Source organism: Homarus americanus, unplaced genomic scaffold (assembly GCF_018991925.1).
Source record: "Homarus americanus isolate GMGI-L3 unplaced genomic scaffold, GMGI_Hamer_2.0 scaffold44808, whole genome shotgun sequence".
In the NCBI taxonomy this organism is placed as follows: Eukaryota; Metazoa; Arthropoda; class Malacostraca; order Decapoda; family Nephropidae; genus Homarus; species Homarus americanus.
In genome coordinates, this window is record NW_024721443.1 from 144,318 (window position 1) to 167,381 (window position 23,064).

Here is a 23,064-nt window from a genome sequence, read left to right on the forward strand (position 1 = left end):
TTTATGTTGTTTTGATGAGATAAATGTTGTGGTGCTCTTGCTTACAAACCATCCCTGCATTCCCTTTGATTTCTTGTAACTTCTCCTTCCCCTTTTATGTACTGTATACAGTACATGATATATTTATATGCTTTATATATTGGAATATAAATCTGCATTATAAATGTTTTATTTGTCTTATCTGACATGAAGCCAAATTATGAATACACTACCATATGTTTATTACTACATTTACCCCCCAAAACATGGGTTACATTATATACAGGAAAAATCCCATAATTCAAAATAATAGGGACTCTAGCCCTTATGAATTATGAAATTTTACTGAATATAAGGGACACCTCAGAGAGGGAAAAAAAGCAATGGTACAGTACAATACTTTCCCCATTATCTTCCCAAATCAAAATTTCAATGTTTCCAGGTACTGTACAACAGTACAGTACCTTTTGGGGTGCTTGGTCCAGGGTTATCAGACATAATGGTGCAAATGCTAGGCAATGATGGAAAAACAAGTGGAAAAGCTTGCATGGTAAACTGTAGATGTGTACTCCATGAATGACTAATGTGAAATGACCAACATACATGACGTATAGTGTACAGTACTCGTTTACCCTGAGGCAGCATCATGTGTCATATATTCATAAATGTCTCATTCAGAAATTTTACGAAATATTACAAAAATTTTAAAATATATAGTATACGTATTGTAATATTTCTAAATGTCTCATTTAAAAATCTTACCAAATACAGTATTACTAAATTTGTTATACTGTATATATTTTGTTACAGCAAATAGTGAGTGATTTCGAAATTGAGGGTACGAATTATGGGGTTTTTACTGTACACCATCTGAGAGGTATGCTCCTGAAAAATTCTTGGTCCCATTTGAATTACCTTGGATTTCATACATTTCCCCATTTTTGGATCCAGATTTTTTTCTACAAATTTTAATACCTTCATTGTGCGATATCATTTTAAAATATTTATTTGCCTAACTCCGGACGATTTTATTCAGCTCGGGAATCTCGTACACAAAGGGTTAATGATAGAAGTGGGACCATTTCATTTGGGGAATGATTGCAGCCGCTACATAACCAGTAAAAGAGTTAGGTGGGTAATGTAAGTAAGAGTAACTCCACTCGGGCTTATTTACCTTGCCCTTTTGTGTTATAGAATCACAAACAATTTCAGAGTTTGGAGAAAAATCTTTTTGTTATATATAAGCGATTAAAGTGCCTCTTTTTATTTGTTCATAAATTCACAAAATATAATTATCCTCATTTCTGGAATGCCATATACTGTACACATGTTATAACAAAAAAAAATCTTCAAAAGTCAAAATAATCAACTACTGAACTGATTTGAAGAAGTTTCCTTGATGTGCCAAACAAACACGAAAATACTTGTACAGGCCAATTTAGATATGTCTACTAAAGCTATAAAAAGATCTTGAACTATAAACCTTAACTAACTTGTGATGAAATTTACAGATGTTTAGGCAGCATACTGTTTCACAAGACGGTTAAATTCCTCCTCCTTAGCCACAATATCTTGTACAAACTTATGACATTTGTGTTCATCTCTTAATTGTGCCAAGTATCGGCTGGCAACCTGGAAAAGAAAACAATATACTTTAATACTTTAAAATGAACTGCTGTCTATTACATATCATGATCCACAGAAATATGGTGCTGTATTTGTTAATTATAGATACCTAAAAGAGCAATGTTCATAATTTATTTGTACATGAATCAGTTTTACATCCATCTCACCATTATCATTTCAAATTGATCAAATATACTTGCGTCATCCTTTTTAGCTGACCACATTTCACTACCACACAAAAACACACTTGTTATGCAGGTTTCACACAACTTCCCTTGCGAGTTAAGATGTTTTCTCGACATCAAAATTGTTCAAGCCACTAATCCCTTCCTGTACTGTGTACTGGCTAATAGGAACTCCAACTTTTTAATTTTTTGCTTTTATCTCTCCAAATTATCAAAAATTAAAGAACTTGCAAAAAACTCCAAGTTGAATCAGTCTGCATTCCTTTCACTGGCATACTTGAAGTGTCAATGTTTTTTGTACAAGAAAATTTTTGAAAAATTATAAACCAGTCTAAGAAATTACTGTACGTCTGCATTTCTATTACGTAGTAATACAGGTACTGTACTATTATATTACAGTACAGAGTCTGTCAACCAAAACACTGGGGACCAAGGGGCTTCTGTAAAAAGGATAATTAAGTAAAGTGGATACTATCGTGAACATGTCCAAGAACAGCAGATGACTTACAATCATTTTGATTACACTGTATTGCACAGTATAATTAGTTTCTGCAAATACTGCACATGTAAACTAACTTATTTCATTATTCTCTAACACTTATAGTTACTTATTAAGTCTCCACATAATTATTCAGTGTGTCATCACTCGCTTACAATCACCATATAACTTACTCCTCAAAACTCACGAGAGGACAAATATACTCATCACTCACACCACCATGCATTCAATAACTCTGCCAGTTGCCTGGTTGTCTTCTTTCTCCTCTTTTAATTTCATGTAATATAAGGAAAACTATTCTATATCAGCTTTCTTAAATGTCATGTCAATATATGTACAATAAGGTGTGGAATTTGGAAGCAAAGAAAAGTTTGGAGGTGTGGAGACTGCCAACAATACATGAGAGATAGTGTAATAACTCATCAGGGGCTGAATGGGTCGCAAATACTTTACTGCACCATGAAAAATGATCCATATGAGATTCGACCTCAAATACCGTTAAGTAACAAATGCCATAACTACATTGATTATAAGAATTATTACCTCTTGTGGCTTGCCAGTGTGGTGAGCAAGAACCATCAAATTTATAACGGTATCCGGATTATTAGGATCTTTATCCAAGGCTTCCTGCAGAGCTCCTTCTGCCTCTTCATATTTACCCTGGCCAAGGAAACATACAGCCTGGCCATTAAGGAGGACAGCAGTGCTACTATTCTTGTCCATCATCTCCTGGAAGATATAGTAAGCATCCTGGAGCTTCTCTCCACCCTGAAGTAAAAAAATATACAGTATGTTATTTGTAAGTACGTAACATATCTACTGTACACCCTTATAAATATAAATAACCTTGCTAATCTTTGCCATTTCTTCTGTTATGTTTTCTAGTACTGTACAAGTAGTCTACAATACCTAATAATCAATTTCTTTTGCTTATGAAACACATTGTGCAATTTCTTACATTCCATGAAGAATGAATACATTTCCCAAGGAACAAGGAGTAAGACAAAGATTGTGTTCTTAAAATAATAAAGTTACACTAAAACTGTAGGTTGATGGCTAAATACCTTTACAAGTAACACTGGCTCCTGCCCCCTAAAGTAAAGAAGGTTCTTTTTCAACCCCAGCACAAATGATTTATCAGTTTGGTGTAAGTGTATTTTGATCAAGATTCTTATTCTACCAACAACATGATGTACAGGTTGACAACCCTTTATCCGAAATTCCGAAAACCGAAAGTTTTTTTTTTTACAGGGATTAGCCCATCGGGGCCTAGGGGCAAAAATGTAATAGTAATAATAATTATAATAATAATTATTCATAGTAAATAAAAAATTTAATAAAAAATACACCCAAATAAAATAATAATGATAACAATAATAATAAAATTAATAATAATAACAATAATGCTGTAATAATAATAAAGAAATACAAGAATGAAAAAAAGATAAAAAGTGAGAAACACGACCTAGACCTAAGAATTATTATTATTATTATTATTATTATAGTTATTGTTATTATATTTTCGCTCCCCAGGCCCAAAAGTGGGTCAGTGACTTGTGCCCAGGTGGGCTAATACACACATAAAAAAAACTTATCATTTTGTAAACCGAAAAATTCCGAATTCCGAAATGCCTCTGGCCCCAAGGATTTCGGATAAGGGATTGTCAACCTGTACTACGTCAACAAGTGGCTTTTATTATGCTTACCATAAAACTCATTACATTAAGTCACAACTTATTCTACAGTAACTTGTGATTTCTACTAATAAATAATACTACAAACTAACTGTGGCTATGTGAGTCCAAGCTTGTGCCATCTGAGTTAAGGTGGCATCATCATCTTTCTCCTGCAGTGTCTTCAGTTCCTTACGAGCAGCATCCAAGCGTTCCATTTTCAAGTATGTCTGCACCATGAGGGCACGGCTGATAATATGGAAATTTATGAGAAACTTGAGATAGACTGAAGGACTTCATTAACCAATATGTAATTATGGCACTAAATGCAACATTTTATTTACATCTACGTAGCTCCATATTTCCATCAATATTATTGACTTACAGCAAAACACAAATCAAGTATATTTACCATTCAAGTACATCTGATTGATTAAGAACTCTGAGTGCTGCCTCATAGTTCTCTTCATGACAATAAATAGTTGCTGATACCACCAGTAAGGCTGTGTTGGTCAGGTCAACACTCCCACTCAGCTGTGATTCCAGTTCACTGACTATTGTTGCTCTGTAAAGTACTATGAAGTTAAAGATAGGACCATCATGGTAGATAATGTTGGTATCTAAACTGAGACAAGGAGTTTTCACTAAAAGTTAAACAATTTAGCCTAAGAATACTGTATACCATAATTGTTTTTGTATGTAATGGTATGTCAATATACTGTTCAGTATGGTATTTATTCATGTTTAATGTAACATCAATGCAACAGGATACTGTAAATATTTGTAAAATAACCATTAACTTATAAAGAAACAACCCTACAGTTTTCTTGCCTATTCTTAATTACCTTACATTTGAACACTACTATTCACCAACACAGTCCTTAAAGTATTAGTTTCACTCATCTCATGCATGTAATCAAACACAAAAATCTCCAAGAAAAAATGTAGTCTGACCTGCTTTCTGGGGACTGGAGGTAACGTGCCAGGAGCTTTAGAGCAAGAAGAGGGGCTGGAGCAGATGACTTAATTTCACTTTGGACAACTCCATATTTGCGCTGGCCTATCAGTGCCCGGTACAGAAAAATGTCTCGTTCCTGAAGTAGCTCTGGTGTACTTGGCTGAAATTTAAGAGGCCTACTTACTAAACATCTTTAATTTATTAAAGGGAAGTAGATAATTTGCAGAGGCCTTAACATATCCCCACTTGTATTCAGTTGAAAGAAAAAGGACATAGTACAATAAATACACATAAATCCATTAAGCACACGATCTTGCCTGATCAATAATTGTTACCTCAATGCAGTAAAATATATTAGTGTAGACCTAATTGGAAAACAAAAACCAAACATTAATGTGGGTAAAATTCAAATTTGCTTGCAAACACTTACATCAGTTGCAACATTGAAAAATACTGTACCTTACAGTACAGTATTGCCCTGGGTGGATTCAGCTATACGGTACCCGTTGTATGTTGATTAAGGATACAGCCCTGAACTGTTTTGAGAAAATCCTCAGATTTGGGGTTGTCAGCAAAGTCAGTCTAATATATTTGGCTAAGTTAAAGTCTCCTATTATACAGACTTTACACCTGTTTGCATGACCTTCGTATTTCATCGCAAATAAGTTGCCCTTCAAGCCTATACAGTCTAAAAGGTCTATATATCACTCCTATTATTAATTTTTCACCAACCATCAGTTAATTCCATCCACACCGTTTCTGTGTCCAGGTCAGTTTTAATTTCGTTTTTGATGCTACACTTTAAAGTATCCCTGACATAGATTGCATCCTTTCCAGATCTTCCTATCAGTATGAAATAATTAATAACTTTTAATTTGATATTCGACAGGTATATAACTCATGCGTGTCTCATCAACAGAAGAATCGCAAACATGGAGTCATCACGTGCATGGGCTGTACTCACTCTTAAAAAAATGAGGAAAAATTAAATTAAGAAAGCTTAAATTCTTTTTCTGGATATCCCAAAAGTATTAAATGAGTTGATTTTTTTATAATAGTGGAGCAGACAGCTAACAGAAGAAGTTGTTCAATTATGTTCACTTTTTTCACTTATTTTTATTTTAAGTATTTTATATATATTTTTCTCTGATAATAAATCACCTGTAGTGGGCAGGGTATGAAGGATGAGAGAAATTTCAGGGTAAAACATGGCATAAAACTGATCTTATGACACTAAAATTATGTAAATATACTGTAAATATTCAGCTGAAAATCTGCTGTGTCAGTGCACGTTGTCATCCACTCTTTGTTTGTTTCAGTGCAACAACAGAGCCGCTCAGTTTGAGCATAATCTCACATCCACAAAAAACATAAAGTTACACCATACCACTTCAACAAAGTTGCTTTCATTGGTCCCAGATCAAAGTAAGTGCTTTCTGTTTAATATGCCAGGGGGTCCCGGTGGCAGAGCCTCCTTGCTGGAATGTTAGGCAATGTGAGGTAGGTTTCTTTGGTTAGGTCAGGTTCTACTACCTTAGGTTCTGTGTATTGTTAAATCATTTTTATTCCTTACTATCATCCAAAGAACACCTGTGGAAATATGAGTGAAATCGAACAACTCTTTCTGGTATTAGCCATCTGCTCCACCTTTACCATTTTTTCTATAGAAAATTGGTAAATATTCGTGACTAACCCGTGGCCGAAACTGATAGAAAACGATTTTAAAAACTCTGTATTTTCACTGTTTTTTTATAGTGGACACTGTTGTAGTTTGTGCAAATGTGCTTAAAAATGGTTATTTCTAAAATAAACGTAGCTTAACCTTTGTGGGTATGAAAAACAGACCTCACCAACCTAGCCAAACAAACCTACCTAACCTTCTTACTGGGGTGCAGACCCCCCGGGATATTTAACAGAAAGAACTTACTATGATGTGGTGTAATTTGAGGCTTTTTTTGGACGTGAGATCATGTGAGTGCATCGGCTCTTTATGCTGCCCGAGTGGCGGAGTGATTTATTGTGATGGCAGGAAACGTCGAGCCATGGCGTTGAGGAAGTGATGAACAAATTTCTTTCCGGTCTGAAAGCACAGGGATTCCCGCTGTGTGGACAGTGTCTATTTAAAGGACCAATGCCGTGGTCTTTGATCAATTGAAGGGTATTGTCTTTATCCCTAAATTCGCAAATTACGCCAACAACCTTCACATGTCATGCTGAAAACGAAACTGCCGTGAGCCCGGGGAAAAGTGCCACAGCAGAGCGCAGCCTCATTACCGCCGGGAGGACAAATTAGTGCGCGCCTAGGCACTTAAGGGATCTGCTCATATCGTCACTAACCCACTTCGTCACCACTATTTTTAAACCGTTTCGTAACCACTGCTTTACCCCTTTCGTCACCCTGTTCATTTGCATCATTATATACACGAAAATAACTGTTGCTTGGGATAGAAAATAATAAAAAAACACGAAGACAATTTATTTAAGACAAAAATAAAAAATACAAACATTGTTAATATGCCTGCAATCATCTAACTGCTCAGTGGTTTATGCGCTGGTGCCAAATCACCTTCATTTGCTCTGTATGTATTTTGTTTATTTACCAATGTTTTAATCATTTTATTTATGAAATAATTAATATTCATGTAAAATAATAACAGCACAATACTTTTCGAGTCATCTGTATACATGTGTAATTTCTATTCTTGAACAAAAATAACTTACAATTTGTCACTAATACCAGCAACTGTTAGTGATGACGAAATGGATTTGATAATAGTAATGAATTGAGGTTATGGTGACGACGTGGATTGGTTACGAAATGGGGTGTTATCCGCACCTAATTATCTAAAAAAAAAAATTTCCACAAAAAATGATTACCATATCAGAACTCACTAATGAAAATAAAGTAAGAAAATAAACAATAATACAAATAACTCGTCTGAGGATTAGTCCTACATATTAACTAGAAAATTTCCTAACCTAAATATACCGAGTTAACACAGAGCATTCGGCATGACCTAATACTGGCACACCTGTGAGTTATTTGATAAGATGGACACAAAATAAATTACCTGCAATTTCTGTGCCTCATTAATACAGTGCTGATAATTGCCAATGTAAAAAGAATTCTTCACTTCAAACAGTTCGTCTACTTCTTGGTTGGCCATGTTGACAGTAGTGAGGCTGTCAGGGCGGCAAACTGATGACACCAACTACTCATTAGTATGACTAAAGTATTTGGCATTATATTCATACATATATATGAATTTATATACTTATTTTAATATTTATAACAGTCAATGTGGAAAATTATGTATAAAATAAATGTAAATGTTTGAAATATTAATAATCGAACGTCTACGGTTGGTACCTCTGTTAGTATACGTGTATAACGATTCTCATATGATGTTAAAAAAAGTCTTATCGTATGTATATATTATAGATAAGATTAAATGCGTATAATATAAAGTAAAATGTAAAAAAAATACACTATAAAGGTATTTAACTTTTAGAAAATAACAAAATTGTCAATTAACAATCGCAATCAGCTGGCCCCTGATGACAACACAGTGTTGTGCCCTCAGTTAACACAAGGCGAGGTGTTGTATTACCTCCAAGGAGTAGTGTATATTGATGAATGTGCCTGAATAAGTGTTGAGTGTTTGATAATATTGTATTTGTAGTTTGTTCTTAGCTGTTTATAGAGGAAAGCTTAATACCGACATAACAGTGAATTGCTTTTAAATAGTTTCCATGTGGGTTTATGAATAATTGAAGTACTGTATAGTACACAGAGTGCTTATTGTCATCTCTTGAGGAGACATAAAGTTAAAGGGCAATACAGTACTTCACTTGATGGCCATAGGCTGCAAGTCAGTGTGTAATAGGGCTTTGAGGTAAGTGCGGTAAATTTGCATTGTCAATCAATATGGCTCTCGAGTTGAGAAATATTTTTATCCGATGGTTCAGACAATTTTAAGACACTTTTCTCCTATGACGTTTCTCTCGCAAATGACTTAAATATACCGGGAAATCCAGGGGTGGGCGGAGCCCCAAATTAGGAGGTTAGGTTAGTTTAGGTCATTTGCGAGGGAAATGTCATTGAAGGAAAGTGTCTTAAAATTGTCTAAACCATCGGAAAAACCCATTACTCAACTCGAGAGCCATGTTGGTTGAAAATGTAAATTTAGCCATAAAATGAAGTATTCCCAGGTAAAGATTCGGTAGAGTACATGTCATAGACCGCCGACGTGCGTTAATGCTTATAAATCTCACCAATATGTCAAATTGTCAAGGGTTCGAGCCTTGGCCTGGACACACGTGAGAAGGGTGTTCTCCAAGAAAACCCTACCAAACATCAACGGATTTCCTGGTCCCCGGCTTCCCCCTGTATTAACACTGTATAGACCATACAGCGGTATGAGAGCATTTATCTTGTATGGAGAAATGTTAAGTTGCTGGGTCCAATGTGCTTAGGTGAAAACAAACACCTAAGCAACTATGGTTTGAATACTTAATTTTGTCTTATAAATGTGGACAAGTTTCACCAATAATTAAATTTGGAAAAGACAGTGTTTAAGAGTATTGTATTATATAATGCCAAGTAATGGATTAAATTTGACCAGAAAGATGATCATCATAGTGGTATGCCTTTGAAGTTTAAGGTCAGGGCCTTAGTTATGGTTTGTTTTCTTCAGGATTTTCCATATAATGTTTTAGTGGTTCAAACTTGCTTAAATCCCTTTTTTTTTTAATGGTTTCACTTTTAATCACTGCATTGTGTACAGTACAGCATAAGCATATGAGGCCACTGCTTGCTTACCACATCTTCATTAAATCAGGGTAAATTGTATTAATGTGCCACAAAATATGTTTTTTTCTGCATTAAAACACATTTTAATGGAAATTCCAAAGAAAATAAATCTTTATTAAGCGTGCAAAACCAAATTAAAAAATTACTGACAAAATACAATCTGCTGACGAACAGAAAAAAATAAGGCTGAACTATTTAAGATATTATTTTAAATGCCCTTTTTTATGGTTGTGTCAAAGGTTATGAGGCTAAAACATTCATGAAATCAAATGACACAAACCACTCAACCCTAACCTATCTAGTAATTTTAGTGTACAGTACGTGTAATTTGATATTGTTTTAATTACAGTACTGTATTGCATTATTTTATGAGATGTAGTTTCTTCTACATATTTTTAAGCTATTTTTTTTATTCTTGTACAGTAGCTCATGGTTGTTAAAGTTTGGTATTACTGTACTGTACTGTACTGTACTGCACTGCACTGTACTGTACTGTACTGTACTGATACTTAATTTTCCTGTCTCATCTTGGTACAGTACTGTTTCACAATTAATTATCCTCTATTTATATATGGCATTGCTAGTAATTTATTTTTTGTCATTGTTGATAAAATCACTTACTTATCTGATTTTCTTAATATTTCTGAAATTTTATTGAGAACTTATAAAATTCTTTCTTCAACATTTTTCATGAAATTTTAGATGACGGTGGAGAATGCAGCCAGTGTGGATCTCACTATACTCTTCAAGTCATGTGTGAAAACTATCAGGACTCGCAACAAGGCAATGGGAGTGACGTTGCCCCAGACAAAAATATTTCCAAGTGCCCCAACTCCTTCCTCTCAGTTTTACTCCAGAGTGAAGGATGTGATGAGCAACATAGCCAGTCATCGTAACTTACTCAAAGACCACAGGAAAAAGTACCTTCAAGAACAAGATCAGTCCATGTCTGATTATGAACGTAGTTATATGGAAAAGGCAAGTAACGTACAGAGTCTTATTATACTGAAACAGAGGCTTTGTTCCAGTAGAGATGATATGCTGGTTTTAGATTTTGTGATGATAATTACTATTGTATTACTCTATTAGAAAAAAATATATACAGTACTCGGTAATATTAAAAGAGGTTCATACACTACAGTATACATATTTAGTATCTGTATAGTGTACAATACAGTACTGTACTTGATATATATACAGTATACGCAGTACTGTATTTCACAGCAATACTATCAGTGCATTAGGTCAGTCAGTGGTATATTTTGGGGCTGTAGAGTTTAATATTAATAAGCACTCATTATTTTTTATATTCATGAAAAATACTAATAGTCTCTCCTCGACTTACGACGGGTTTCCGTCCCGATGACCAGGTCGTAAGTCGAAAAGGCGAAAATAATAAATAAAAATTCTAAAATGGGTGTCTTTTTTTCTTCTCAGCACCCCGAGAACTCTCACTTTTACGCTTGCCAGCCATTTTAAAGGGAATTACAAACGAAAATTTTGTCAGTACACAGCGCGATCACTAATGCCATGACTCGAAAATACGTAATTTGAAAAATATTTTATACGACCACGGCGGTAGTATGTCTGGGTTGTAGTAAGTCGAGTATGTCGTAAGTCGAGGAGTACCTGTACTGTACAGTACATTGTAACTATTGTAGTAGTACAAAATGATTACATTTTTGAACTTAAGATACGGATATTGATAGACAAATGAATAGATACCTAAAGATAAAATTAGGCCCAATATTCATGAGTTATTCTTTTCAGGTGGTGAACACAAACTTACGCATCATTGATGACAATATCCGTACACTGAGTATCGAGCTCCAGGGTGACAAGCAAGGGTCTAAAGATGCCTGTGAATGTCAGGAAAATATGGTAGCTGTTTTGAGGATGAAATTCCAGGAGATTAATTCCAGCTTTAAGCATATGAAAGAGTTAAGAAGAACAAAGCAAAAGGAAAAGGTATGTATCTTAAGAGTGATAAATTAGGTTACCTGGGGAACATGTCTTCAGGAAAATGCTTCCCTGCACAGTCATATATACATTTATTAACAGCCTTGCCTGTTATCAAAGCTCGGTGAAAGTGCAGTACAGTATACAGTAGTCTGCATTTATGCGGTCAATTGAACAAGTGGAGGCCCGCGTAAAACGAGAAACACGTAAATGAAATAACAGAACATATGGAATTAATTGAAATAGAGACTGGGCCGACCCCCAAACTCCACTTTTTCCGACACAATACGTACCTTGTAGTCAAAATAACATCTTAATTTTATGATGGTATGCACATACAATTAATAATTAAGAGAAATATCAATAATATTAGGTTTTTTAACACTTACGTTAGTAGAAAAGATGGCTGGGCACACGGGGATGGGAGGTTGGTTCCTAGGCAGAGGGCAGATTATTGGCCCTCACCTGTGTCACTTGTATCAATTGTATCACTATCCACCACAGAGGCTTGCAGGGCCTCTTTGTCAAACCCCTCAAAGTCCATATCCTCACTATCACTGACTTCGGCCGTCTGTGGCGGGCGAAGAACTCGGTAATGTTTTGATGACTGGGCGACCTTGTGCGCACCCTGCCCGCGCCACTTCCCGCGTAAATGACCAAATTTACCGCATAATTAAAGCATTTCATTCTGGCAAGGCACCTCGTAAATGACCAAACGCGTAAACAAAAGCCGAGTAAATGCAGACTATACTGTACAGTATAAAAACCTGGATATTTTTTAGTATATCTTCTTGGGGAATTTTGAGAAAAAGTTTGTTTTATGCCCTTTTAATTTTGGGCTCTGGTGATACGGAAGCATTTTTATCTTATAAAATTTTGAAGCGGGTGAGAGGAAGATTGTATCAGAATGAGATAAACAGGAATAGATTAGAGGAATACTGAAGGCAGGATAGACATTTCATATTGGTAAAATTAGTGGGAAACAACATTTAACAATGTATCTTAAGTAATCAGATTTTTTTTTAATGTGGGACTATAGGTTAGAATATATGCTGACTTATAATTAAAGGACAACTTCAAAGAAAATTGACTTCTCTAAGTGACACTCACAAATTTCAATTCTGAGGGTCATGGCCAACATACAAGAGATTTACCTATGATGTATTCCTCCTCAGGATAGGTTGTACCGTGTGCAACGTCCTGCTGGGTCTAAGAAGCGAACTAGCAGTAGTTCAGAAGACCCTCGCAGAGCCCCACAACTTTCCCAGCTTGGAAAGAAAGAATCTAGTCCTGATACATGCAGTAGTTCACATCCAGGTAATGCTACTACTGTCCACTGTGTATCATAAATCATATACAGAATACTGTACTGAAGGTTTACTGGTGAGTTAAATTTCTCTTGTTGTACAGATAATGATATGATTTGTGGGAAGTGATGTGGTACATAAATTTTCTAATGGATTATATATTACAGTATTGTACTTGGGGAGATACAGTGAGTGTAAGAATTAATATATAGACACTATTTTGAGTGTTAGAGGTATGTAGGTTAGTGTGGTGATCTTAACATCCTCTTTTTTTAATCCAGTATTTGAATTGCCGGAAAGAAGAATGTACTTGTTGTATTAGGATGTAGTTTAATTAATTGTTTGCACATTACATGAAAGGTGATGGAGTACATTAATTTTCTTCTAAATTATTAATTGAAATGTTTTCATCTTTACAAGTTTTTCACAAATGATGAGCTCTTGTGATCCCAAGTGTTGGACTAGACCAGTGATTCTTAATGGAGCTGCACCCCCAATAATTAAACCTTGAATCCACGATCCCCACAATCCCAAAAGGGCATAAGAACACATTTTTCAAGTTCTATTTTCAGTGCCTTTACATATTGCATTTTTAGATCCAATTAAACAAACGGGTTGAGTAGACAAGGGGATGAGTTGACGAGGGTTTGAGTTTGGATTGACCAGAGGTTGAAATTGACCAACTGCCATATATATCTGTAGCCATTCCAGAAGTGCTTAAGATAAATTGGAAGCCCCCACGTTATGGTAACACTGTCCTAGCTCAGTCACATCACAACTACAACTCTGATAATATGCATTCAAACACTGGCATTTTCATTTTTATATTCCTTTACTTCTTCATTATCTTAGAAAAATCTCATATTATCCTTGTATGGGACATCTAGCAATACCATGTGAAGTTAGGATTGAGATTAATGAATGGCAAATTATCCCTGTCCTACACTGCTGTACCAATTTTTGAATTGCTAATTTAATTCAGTGGGAATACAGTACAGTATTATGTAGTGTATTTTGACAAATATAAGCCGCAGGGTGAGTTTTGGACAAAATTCATGTCAAAAAGCTTGGCATTCGAATCAAAGCCTCACCCTGTAGCTGGAGGAGATCAAAATCATATTCACATTCAAAACTGTTCACAACACAAGCGATACTTACTTATATGATATGAGTACAAATGTTAGAATAGTAATTGATTTGGGGTAAAAAAGGTGCGGTGGAAAGTACGCACCTACATAACAAAAGGAGTAGATTTACAGTCCCTAACGATGATGTAACAAAAAGAAATTTGTTGTCACAAATGTTGGTGAATGCATCAATCTGCCTTAGAGTATGCTGTGAATATTTTGGGAAAGTTGTGAAGTGCTGAGAGTAATGCGCATCCTGTCTCCTCCAAGTATTGACTGGCATGAGCAGTGATGAAACCACCGGCATCTGTATGTTTTGTGTGATCAACTCATGGTCTTCCTTTCGTGTGCCTTATTCGAGTTGCCATTTGCGATACAGTATATTGTTAGACAAAAAAAGCTGATACCTTATTATAATTTACTATGTATACATTGACTTGAGTGTGATTCATAGACTTGCTATGATATCCGAATGTCATTAAGTTACCATAGAGCAACAGTATATATTACTGTTAACAGAATGCATACTATTAAGTTGTTGCTACACACACTTTCAAGATTTTTTATATACATACACTGTATACTGTACATGTATATCTGAATTTGAAAAGCTTTCATAGTGGCTTGATAATACAGTATATTATTTAATGTATGTGGAAAGTCAACAACCCTTTCTCATGCCTCCATTTTCCAACTGCATTGTGATGGCACTAAGTGAACTCATTCAGGGTCAGACTTCACCAACACTGGCACAATTACAGACACTCTAGAACCAGTACATTTCCAGTACTTAACAATAGTGTGTAACAGAGACATGACTGGCTGCCCAAGAGGCTAACGAGCCAATCACTGGCGAAGAGGATAAAATATAGTAAAATATGACTGTTCACTTCCTATACCTCAATACTGTACTGTACTGTACTGTACTGTAACAGGAACTTATATTCATCTTTTAATGTACAATAATGTAGAATAAACAATGATGGTCAAGTTAATATCAGTAAATGATTTAATGTTTTACAGTATTATGCTTTGAGAGCTTTGAACACAGTAGTTACAGCTAACTGAACTTCATTGTTTTAAACAAACTCATGGGTAGATGACATGCAGTGATAATAGTAATGGTGGTAATGATGGTAATTTTGATTTAGGGCAAGGTAGTTATGGTGGTGGGGATTGTTTAGAGGTAGTGCTAAGGAACACAAGGAATTACAGGAATATTGTACAGTACTTAAAACTATTTTTGAGGCTTTACTAAAATTTATATCTGATAGCAAGCCACACCCCCCACATTTGCCTTCTTTTTTTTTCTTAGGAAGGAAGTGTGGCTTATACAGTAATACCCCACTTTACGCGGTTTCACTTTCCGCGATTTTGCATTTACGCGGTACCTCGTCAGAACCGGACTTTCACTTTACGCGGTGCATCTACTCATATACGCGGGAAGTGGCGCGGGCAGGATGCGCACAAGGTCGCCCAGTCATCAAAACATTACTGAATTCTTCACCCGCCACCCACCACAGCCGGCCCAAGTCAGTGATAGTGATAGTGAGGATATGGACTTATATGGACTTTGAGGGGTTTGACAAAGAGTCCCTGCAAGCCTATGTGGTGGATAGTGATACAATTGATACAAGTGATACAGGTGAGGGCCAATAATCTACCCTCTGCCTCGGAACCAACCCCCCATCCCTGTGTGCCCAGCCATCTTTTCTACTAATGTAAGTGTTAAAAAACCTATTATTATTGATATTTCTCTTAATTATTAATTGTGTGTGCATACCATCATAAAATTAAGATGTTATTTTTACTACAACGTAGGTATTGTGTCTGAAAAAGTGGAGTTTGGGGGTCGGGCCAGTCTCTATTGGAATTAATCCCATATGTTCTGTTGTTCACTTTACGTGGTTTTCACTTTCCGCGGTACCCCATGGGTTCAATTGATCGCATAAATCGGGGTACTACTGTATACATTAAAATACAGTATTTTCTGAGTCAAATATATATTCAATCCCTTGAAATGTGCCCCCAAGGTTAAGAACCACTGGACTAGACTAATTCTCTTTTAAGCCATATATATTACACTTATTGTGTGTACAGTACAGTGACAGGTATAAGTGAACTTTTATGAAGACTTAAATTTGGTTATTGATTTCCCCATTAATGGCCCTCACACAACTAAACTGATTGTTCTGGTAGCCATAGAAAAAAAATATTGGTTGTTTAAGGTGATATCCAGTACTGTTAACATCTGAAGGAGAGTACAAGATTTTTTTCCTGCAGAGTCTTGGGGTCAGTCAACTGATAGCCAAAGTACTGATAAAATTAGTCCTGAAAGCTCTCAACACACTGAGAGAAAAGAGGGACAAACACCAGAGAACAAAGCAGAGGTTAGTGGAACAACTGATGCTGAGAAAAGTCGAGTTTCATCTTCCCTTTTAGAAGAAGAAATGGAGAAAATGCATGGAGAACTAAGTGCTGAAGAACGTCAGATGCTGGAGAAAGAAAATGCTCACCTTTACAAAGAACTAATGTCGAATCAAGAAGAAGTGCGTCAAATCACCAGACAGGTGAGTGAGTGTTCTTACTTGTAATGGAAGGGCCATGTTATGTGTTCTTATACGAGTTATTTTGTATATTTTAGATAATTACTGGTCCATCATGGGAAGGTACAGGAGGTAACCAGAAAAAGAGAAAAGGATCTCACGAGGATTAGGAACCCGTTTATTTCACCTGATGATTAAACACACTGGTGCTAACCTAACCTGAACTAAACAAACCTTACCCCCTACATTGTTGGTCAGGGTATTTAATCATCAGGTGAAGTAAGCAAGGGTACATAATCTTCATGAGATCCAGAGAAAGGTTTGTTTTATGAAGGAAATGAAAGAGGGAATGGATAATAGGAAGGTAAGGAATGAAAGAGAGCATTACGAAGAAAGGGAAAGAATAAGATAAATTTTTAGAGATAGGAAGGGGTGACATTAGGATTGATATTCATCATCTCAAAGTAAAAAAATAATGTAAAGAAAAAGTAATTACAGATATGGTAATGCAGTATTGTACTGTACATTTAGTGTTTTATCTGGAAAGTAGTTCAAGAAATGATACATCTCCTGTTTTTTATATGCACAGAGACTTAACGAGCAGATTTAGAGGGGCAAGGTCAGCGATGTCTGGAACCTCCTCAATTTCTTGCAAATGAATTTTTTTTCAAGTACTGTATAAAAAAATCACAATATTGGCTTTGATGATAGCCACAAAATATTTTTAACCTTTTTGATGTGTTCTCTGGAAGGGATGAAAATTTGGTAGCAATTCTCCATCATCGGAATTAACATTCTGCCGTTATTGTATTTCAACAGGTTGTTGAGTTGGGCCAGATGCAAGATCTCTTATCAGAGAATGTGGACCTCCAGGCTCATCAAATTGAGGAAATCCAGGAAACTATAATGGCAGCCACAGAAAATGTTCGGGAAGGCAATGAGCAGGTCAGTGAAGAAGTTCAGGTGTCAAGTCTGATACAGTACTATGTATTCAAAATGTATTTAATTTAGTGTTTGAGAGCCATTTACATAATTGCTTGCCATATACATATATATATATATATATATATATATATATATATATATATATATATATATATATATATATATATATATATATATATATATATATATATATATATATATATATATATATATATATATATACACACACACACACACACATATGGAAAGGTAATACCTGTACAGATAGACCCCGACTTACGACGGGGTTAGGGACCCAAATCCAGGTCGTAAGTCCGACAGAGATATAAAATAAATAAATAAATAAATAAATAAATAATCTACAATGAAATACAGTACAGTAAAAGTAATGAATAATGAGGAATAGATACAGTACAGTGAAAGTAATAAATAATAAGGAATGGTTACAGTGTGACTGAGCACTTACCTTTAATGTAGTCAGCTGAATGCACATGGGGCCCCCATAATTTTCTAATTATACATGGAGACTACATTAACTGGAATCGTTTCGGTATATAAAATGTGTGTCATTTGGAAAAAAAAAATTATAAAAAATCTGAGGCGGTCGTAAGTCCCGACGGTCGTAAGTCGAAGCAGTCGTAAGTCGGGGTCTGTCTGTATTGTACATTTTATATGGTAGACTGTAGATCAGGCTTGACTAGATAGCATGACATGATTTACTCTTTTATTCATATATATTTTGAGTTAATGTTCATATTTAATATCAGTGCTGGGCAGATAAGTTTAATAACTAGAAACCTTTCATAAAGATATAAAAAACTCACATGTCTCAAATACCAAAATTACTTGTGTTAAAACAAATAACTTAATGGTATAAATATATAAGGTTAGTACAGTATATTTGGGTGATGGTTTACTGTTACTTTTTTTTTTACTTTAAAGGTTCGAGAAGCTATGAGAAAAGATGCTGGCTTTCGAGTATGGATAATGTTCTTCCTGATTGTGATGTCTTGTTCGATACTTTTCCTGGACTGGTATAATGGTTGAAGACAAGGAGTGTTGTATACCAAATGAGAACAATTATGTGAGACATTAATACCTCATTCTGTGAATGAATTATTTTGTGAAGCTTTATTTGATTAATAAAAAGTTCCATACAGGTTTAAAAATGTTACGGACTTGGAAATATACCCGTACTGTATATCTTTTTTTTTTTAAACATTAGTACAGTAGCTGAGAATTTATGTAATTTTACAGTTCCAAGTTCATCAAGTAAACATACACTGTATGTTGCTTTGTGCATTTTTTAGTTCTGCAAGCTCAAATTTCAGTAAAATATTTATTATATAATTTTCTTGCATTTGGTTAATTTTTCATTCTTCAACCCAAATTTTCCACAAATGTGACTGTTAGCCCATTTCTCTACAGACACCTTATTGTCCACCACCATCTCTCACCCACATGGTCCTTCACTCCCACTATCTTATATACTGTTCATTATTAAAATACTATATGTACCATCTAGAGATCATTGTTATTTCACACATACAGTATTTCCTTTTATATACCTGCAGTTGTTGGGCATTCAGGCATCTTTAACATTTATCAATGAATATTCTTTTGTCTGGTTTATAAAATTCTGCATAAGTGTAAGTGTTGGTGCTCATACGTATGGTGATCTCCCTTTGTTATTATTTGGGCAAAAAGTTGGGGATCACGGGTACTGCATATTTGCTTAAAAAGTTGTGTCTAATATCAACCTGTGCCTCTCAAATATTTCTGATGATGTTATTTATCTTCACAAATATTACAGCCTGATTATGGCACATGCTAATGTGGTAGTAATGTATTTAAGTATATCCGATGGAGAAATTATATTCACAGACATAACAGCCTGATAAGAATCATATAATAATTTGGTAGGTATGTTTTATCTGAAAATTACTGTTGTACGTTGCAGCAAGTATGTAATCATACACATTTTTTGTGGAATTTTTGATAGGAAATTGTTTACAAGAGTTGCAGGCATATAACAGAATTAATACTTATAAAGAAGTTCTGGCAGAGAGAATGATAAAGTAGTTTAATAAAAAATTTATTAAATGGTGATTCTATATGTTTTTGAGTTGTTAATCATGAGGTTTATATGGTAAGAAATTTATTACAAAGAGATTAGTTAAAAGATAATGTGATATTTGAGAAATTAAAGTGAAGCTTAGTTGTGTAGTGGCATCCATGGGAAAGACATATGTTACACAATTACAGGATTTGGGAGCACATTGAACGGTGCTGTGCTTAATGTCAGTTGTGTTTAGTGCATCCTGTTTATTATTTTCTTTTGAAATTCTTATGAGTGAATGGGCTAATTTTTATGAAGTAAGATACGGATGTCACATGACTTGTGTATTTTCCTTGGTAAAATGACTGTCACACCTTTTTGTGGGGAATCATTAGTGTCAAGGTGTTCATGAACCAGAAAACTATATCTGATGGTCATGGGGTGCTGCACTGTACTGTAGTAGTTATGGTATCTTTTAACCCTTAAAGCTCGGACGACCTAAGACCCGCCGGACCCTTCACGCAGGTATATTTCGTCAAAAAGAAAACTTTATTTTTTTTAATCCATTGTCTGCTTATAAATGGGTTAGTTAATATGAGAAAAAGGCCATACGAATGGTTGGAGAGTTGTCTGGAGCAATGAAAGAGGTCTTGTTTGGAGCTGCTGCGCTCAGCTCACATCAAGCGGAAAGTGATGTTGACACACTTGCAGCACACAATTGTTACTTGAAGGCACTTTTGTTTCATGTTTCTATCTTATAGCTACCATAAAACACAAAATATTAACATTTTCCTCAAAAGAAGTATAAAATACTGAACAGTAGGAAAATTCAGGCAGCAATATTTTAAAATTTATACACTATTTACATGTACTGTATACTGTACTACTACTGAATTTAGAACTACTTCATCGTGTATATAAGTCATTGTAACACTGAATGCACAAGGCAACACCACACTCGTTGCACCAAGTTGCCACATCTTTGCTCTGTGGTTGGCATGATAGGGAGAGTGAGGAACCCCATTGTCTGTATCACTGTTCTCACCACTGGCCGCCTTAACAAACTCGACATCATCTGGGTCTGTTTCTTCCCCATCATTGTCTTCGTCACTCGACACTGTACCAATGCCAATCAAATCAAGTAACTCATGACGAACAGCACTGCTGTCAAGCAAACGCTTGTGCTTGCGTGTGATGGATTGAGGTGGGCCATAAGGGGTTTAAGAACGTGCATCCCTCACAATAGCTGGTGGGCAACTGACCACGAGGCACAAGTCTTGAGACTAATATTGCACGTGATTTGAGTTGACAATTAAAAACAAATAATCCATACAAAACATTTTGTCCTGCCTGGACATTCAAAATGTGCCCACAAAAATTAAGAATGTTGTGGAACGTCACCTGAGCTTTAAGGGTTAAAGGTATTTAATGACTGAACTACTGTACATACCATTCAGTAGGTCACATCTTTTAAACAGACTGGTGTGAACACACCAGGTTACTAGATTCACTGAAGGCGTTTTCTGTGTACTGTATCATACCGAGAGTGAAAGTACAGATTCAGAAATTTAACATGCTGTATGTGCCAAGAATTGCTAATTTGATTGATCCAGCTGTGTTTACATATGGAAGTGGGGCTTGAGAAGTAGCATGAATGCTATGTTGTTTGAATTATTAAAAAAAAAAAATATTGGACTAAGGTTGTGTAAGTTGAGGGATCCTTAAGGAAAAATACTTATCTATTCCTTTGCAAATTACTGTAATATTTTTATTTGATTTTATGTTCTGCACTTTTAAATTGCTACAGAAATATCCATCAGTGCTTTCTGTACTGTTGTGATGCAAAACTTTATTAAATAAAGTATATACTACAAAAAATAAAATGCAAACAAATTGTTTTGTTTATTTGTTTCATTTTTTATATATCAGATACATATACAGTACAGGCAGTGTAGTGGTATCTTTATTTCCAGCATCTAACCACATAGTACGTATAAACAAGTGAATCTTATGTACACTGCTGCAAAATTTGTATAGTACACTATTTCCTGGTGTTAGAGGTAGTAAAAGTTGTGTCTTTTCATATGGACAATTTCCACCAGGACGATTGTCTGTTTTATGCGATATTTGCCATCATCAACACCTTACGGCCAATTTTTACAATTGCATGGGTTAGTCATGATTCCATGATGGCAGCTAATGGGTGAAACCAGCACTGAATGTCCCACCCTGCTCACCACTGCAAACCCAGAAAATGCAGCAGAGACCAGGGAATGTTCACAACACTCATGACTCAGTTGCCATCAGACATGTCGAAGAAAAGTTTTATAGCTGGGTGCCCTTCCTAACTCCAACCTACAGGGTGGAAACTTGCTGGTAAGGTAAGGTAAGGTCACACTTCCCTTAAATAATTAAAGACTACCCATCTACCCACGTTACATTTGGATAAGTTAAATGCTCAATCATTTATTTGGAGATTTCCCCGAGTAGCATGTACGTAATTGTAAAAGTGAACACGGTGACATCATTTATCATTGTGTACTGTATATACGGTATATTATATTTGAATCGGGTCAAAAACAATATTTGTAATGGTTCACCAATGTTTTACTGTTATTCTGATGATATTACCAAGTTTAATGATATCACTGTTGGTGTAGAGGGTTGTATAACAAAATAAAATTATCGCATGAATGTTAGGCACCCCAGCTTATTTCACCTGATGATTCAACACCTTTATGCTACCTGGGGAGGGGTTAGGTTAGGTTAGCCTTAGGGTGGTTCATCTCAAGGTGACTGTCGTGTCAAATGATTTTTGAGAGCAGTAGATTTAGCATGAATATAAGAGAGAAATTCTGGAAAACTTTGACCAAAAAATAAACCATTCTAAATATCTGCCTAAAAAGTTTTTCAACAAGTTTTACGAGTGGGTACTGGCTCATTGGGTAATATTATATGACTATTAAGCGGGAAAAAATGGATGTAAAACTGGTGTTTGTGGGACATCGACAAGGGTTGTGTGGTTAGGTTGATTTTAACAATGCCAGCAAAGGAAGCTATGTTCTAGACTACATATACAGACTGAATGGTATATTGTGCTGTTATGACTAGTCTGTGATGCCTTTCCTTAAAATCTTAGCATTAATCTGCAATGTGTTTACATTGGACAACACTGGACACAAATATCTGTAGAGATATGCAGTTGAAATTTTTTTATACTAATGTTCAGTTTACATTTTTTTGCTAAAAAACAAATATGATGGGGGTAATAAAGGTTAAAATAGCTGAGAATTGAAGGAACTGTTAAGTTTTCAATAGACACTTGAGGTCTACTGATGTTATCCAGACGGATCAGCTGAGAAACCATTTAACATCTGATGGAGAAGTC

General features: G+C 35.4%; 2 protein-coding genes across 5 annotated transcripts; one reads left to right on the top strand and one right to left on the bottom strand.

Moving 5' to 3' along the window:
* Nucleotides 1–1,227: 1,227 nt before the first annotated feature.
* On the bottom strand, nucleotides 1,228–8,132 carry LOC121861698 (coatomer subunit epsilon-like). The gene is made up of 6 exons (XM_042359597.1): nucleotides 7,992–8,132; nucleotides 4,917–5,080; nucleotides 4,375–4,527; nucleotides 4,076–4,211; nucleotides 2,833–3,057; nucleotides 1,228–1,611 (listed from the first exon to the last, which is right to left on the bottom strand). The coding sequence occupies exons 1-6, from the start codon at nucleotides 8,085–8,087 to the stop codon at nucleotides 1,495–1,497; spliced, it is 891 nt and encodes a 296-aa protein (XP_042215531.1). The 5' UTR covers nucleotides 8,088–8,132; the 3' UTR covers nucleotides 1,228–1,494.
* Nucleotides 8,133–8,434: 302 nt separating this feature from the next.
* On the top strand, nucleotides 8,435–21,570 carry LOC121861699 (syntaxin-18-like). Of its 4 annotated transcripts, none has more exons than XM_042359600.1 (7): nucleotides 8,435–8,519; nucleotides 10,436–10,711; nucleotides 11,504–11,701; nucleotides 12,868–13,009; nucleotides 16,410–16,696; nucleotides 17,492–17,617; nucleotides 18,560–21,570. In XM_042359600.1, exons 2-7 carry the CDS (start codon nucleotides 10,436–10,438, stop codon nucleotides 18,662–18,664), a joined length of 1,134 nt encoding a protein of 377 aa, XP_042215534.1. In that variant the 5' UTR covers nucleotides 8,435–8,519; the 3' UTR covers nucleotides 18,665–21,570. The 4 variants fall into 4 exon arrangements, with proteins under 4 accessions (XP_042215534.1, XP_042215536.1, XP_042215535.1 ...); XM_042359602.1 differs by having other exon boundaries at nucleotides 8,468–8,514; XM_042359601.1 differs by having other exon boundaries at nucleotides 8,491–8,573.
* The last annotated feature ends 1,494 nt before the right edge of the window (nucleotides 21,571–23,064 follow it).

What these genes read in the sequence shown, in the direction of transcription:
- LOC121861698 (XM_042359597.1), bottom strand. Translation starts at nt 8,087, where the DNA reads ATGGCCAACCAAGAAGTAGACGAACTGTTTGAAGTGAAGAATTCTTTT. An exon ending in CTCCAGTCCCCAGAAAGCAG is followed by an intron (nt 4,528 to 4,916) that starts GTCAGACTACAT and finishes AGTACTTTACAG; the next exon opens with AGCAACAATAGTCAGTGAAC. An exon ending in CAATCAGATGTACTTGAATG is followed by an intron (nt 4,212 to 4,374) that starts GTAAATATACTT and finishes CCATATTATCAG; the next exon opens with CCGTGCCCTCATGGTGCAGA.
- LOC121861699 (XM_042359598.1), top strand. An exon ending in AACGTAGTTATATGGAAAAG is followed by an intron (nt 10,712 to 11,503) that starts GCAAGTAACGTA and finishes TATTCTTTTCAG; the next exon opens with GTGGTGAACACAAACTTACG. An exon ending in TGCGTCAAATCACCAGACAG is followed by an intron (nt 16,697 to 17,491) that starts GTGAGTGAGTGT and finishes GTATTTCAACAG; the next exon opens with GTTGTTGAGTTGGGCCAGAT.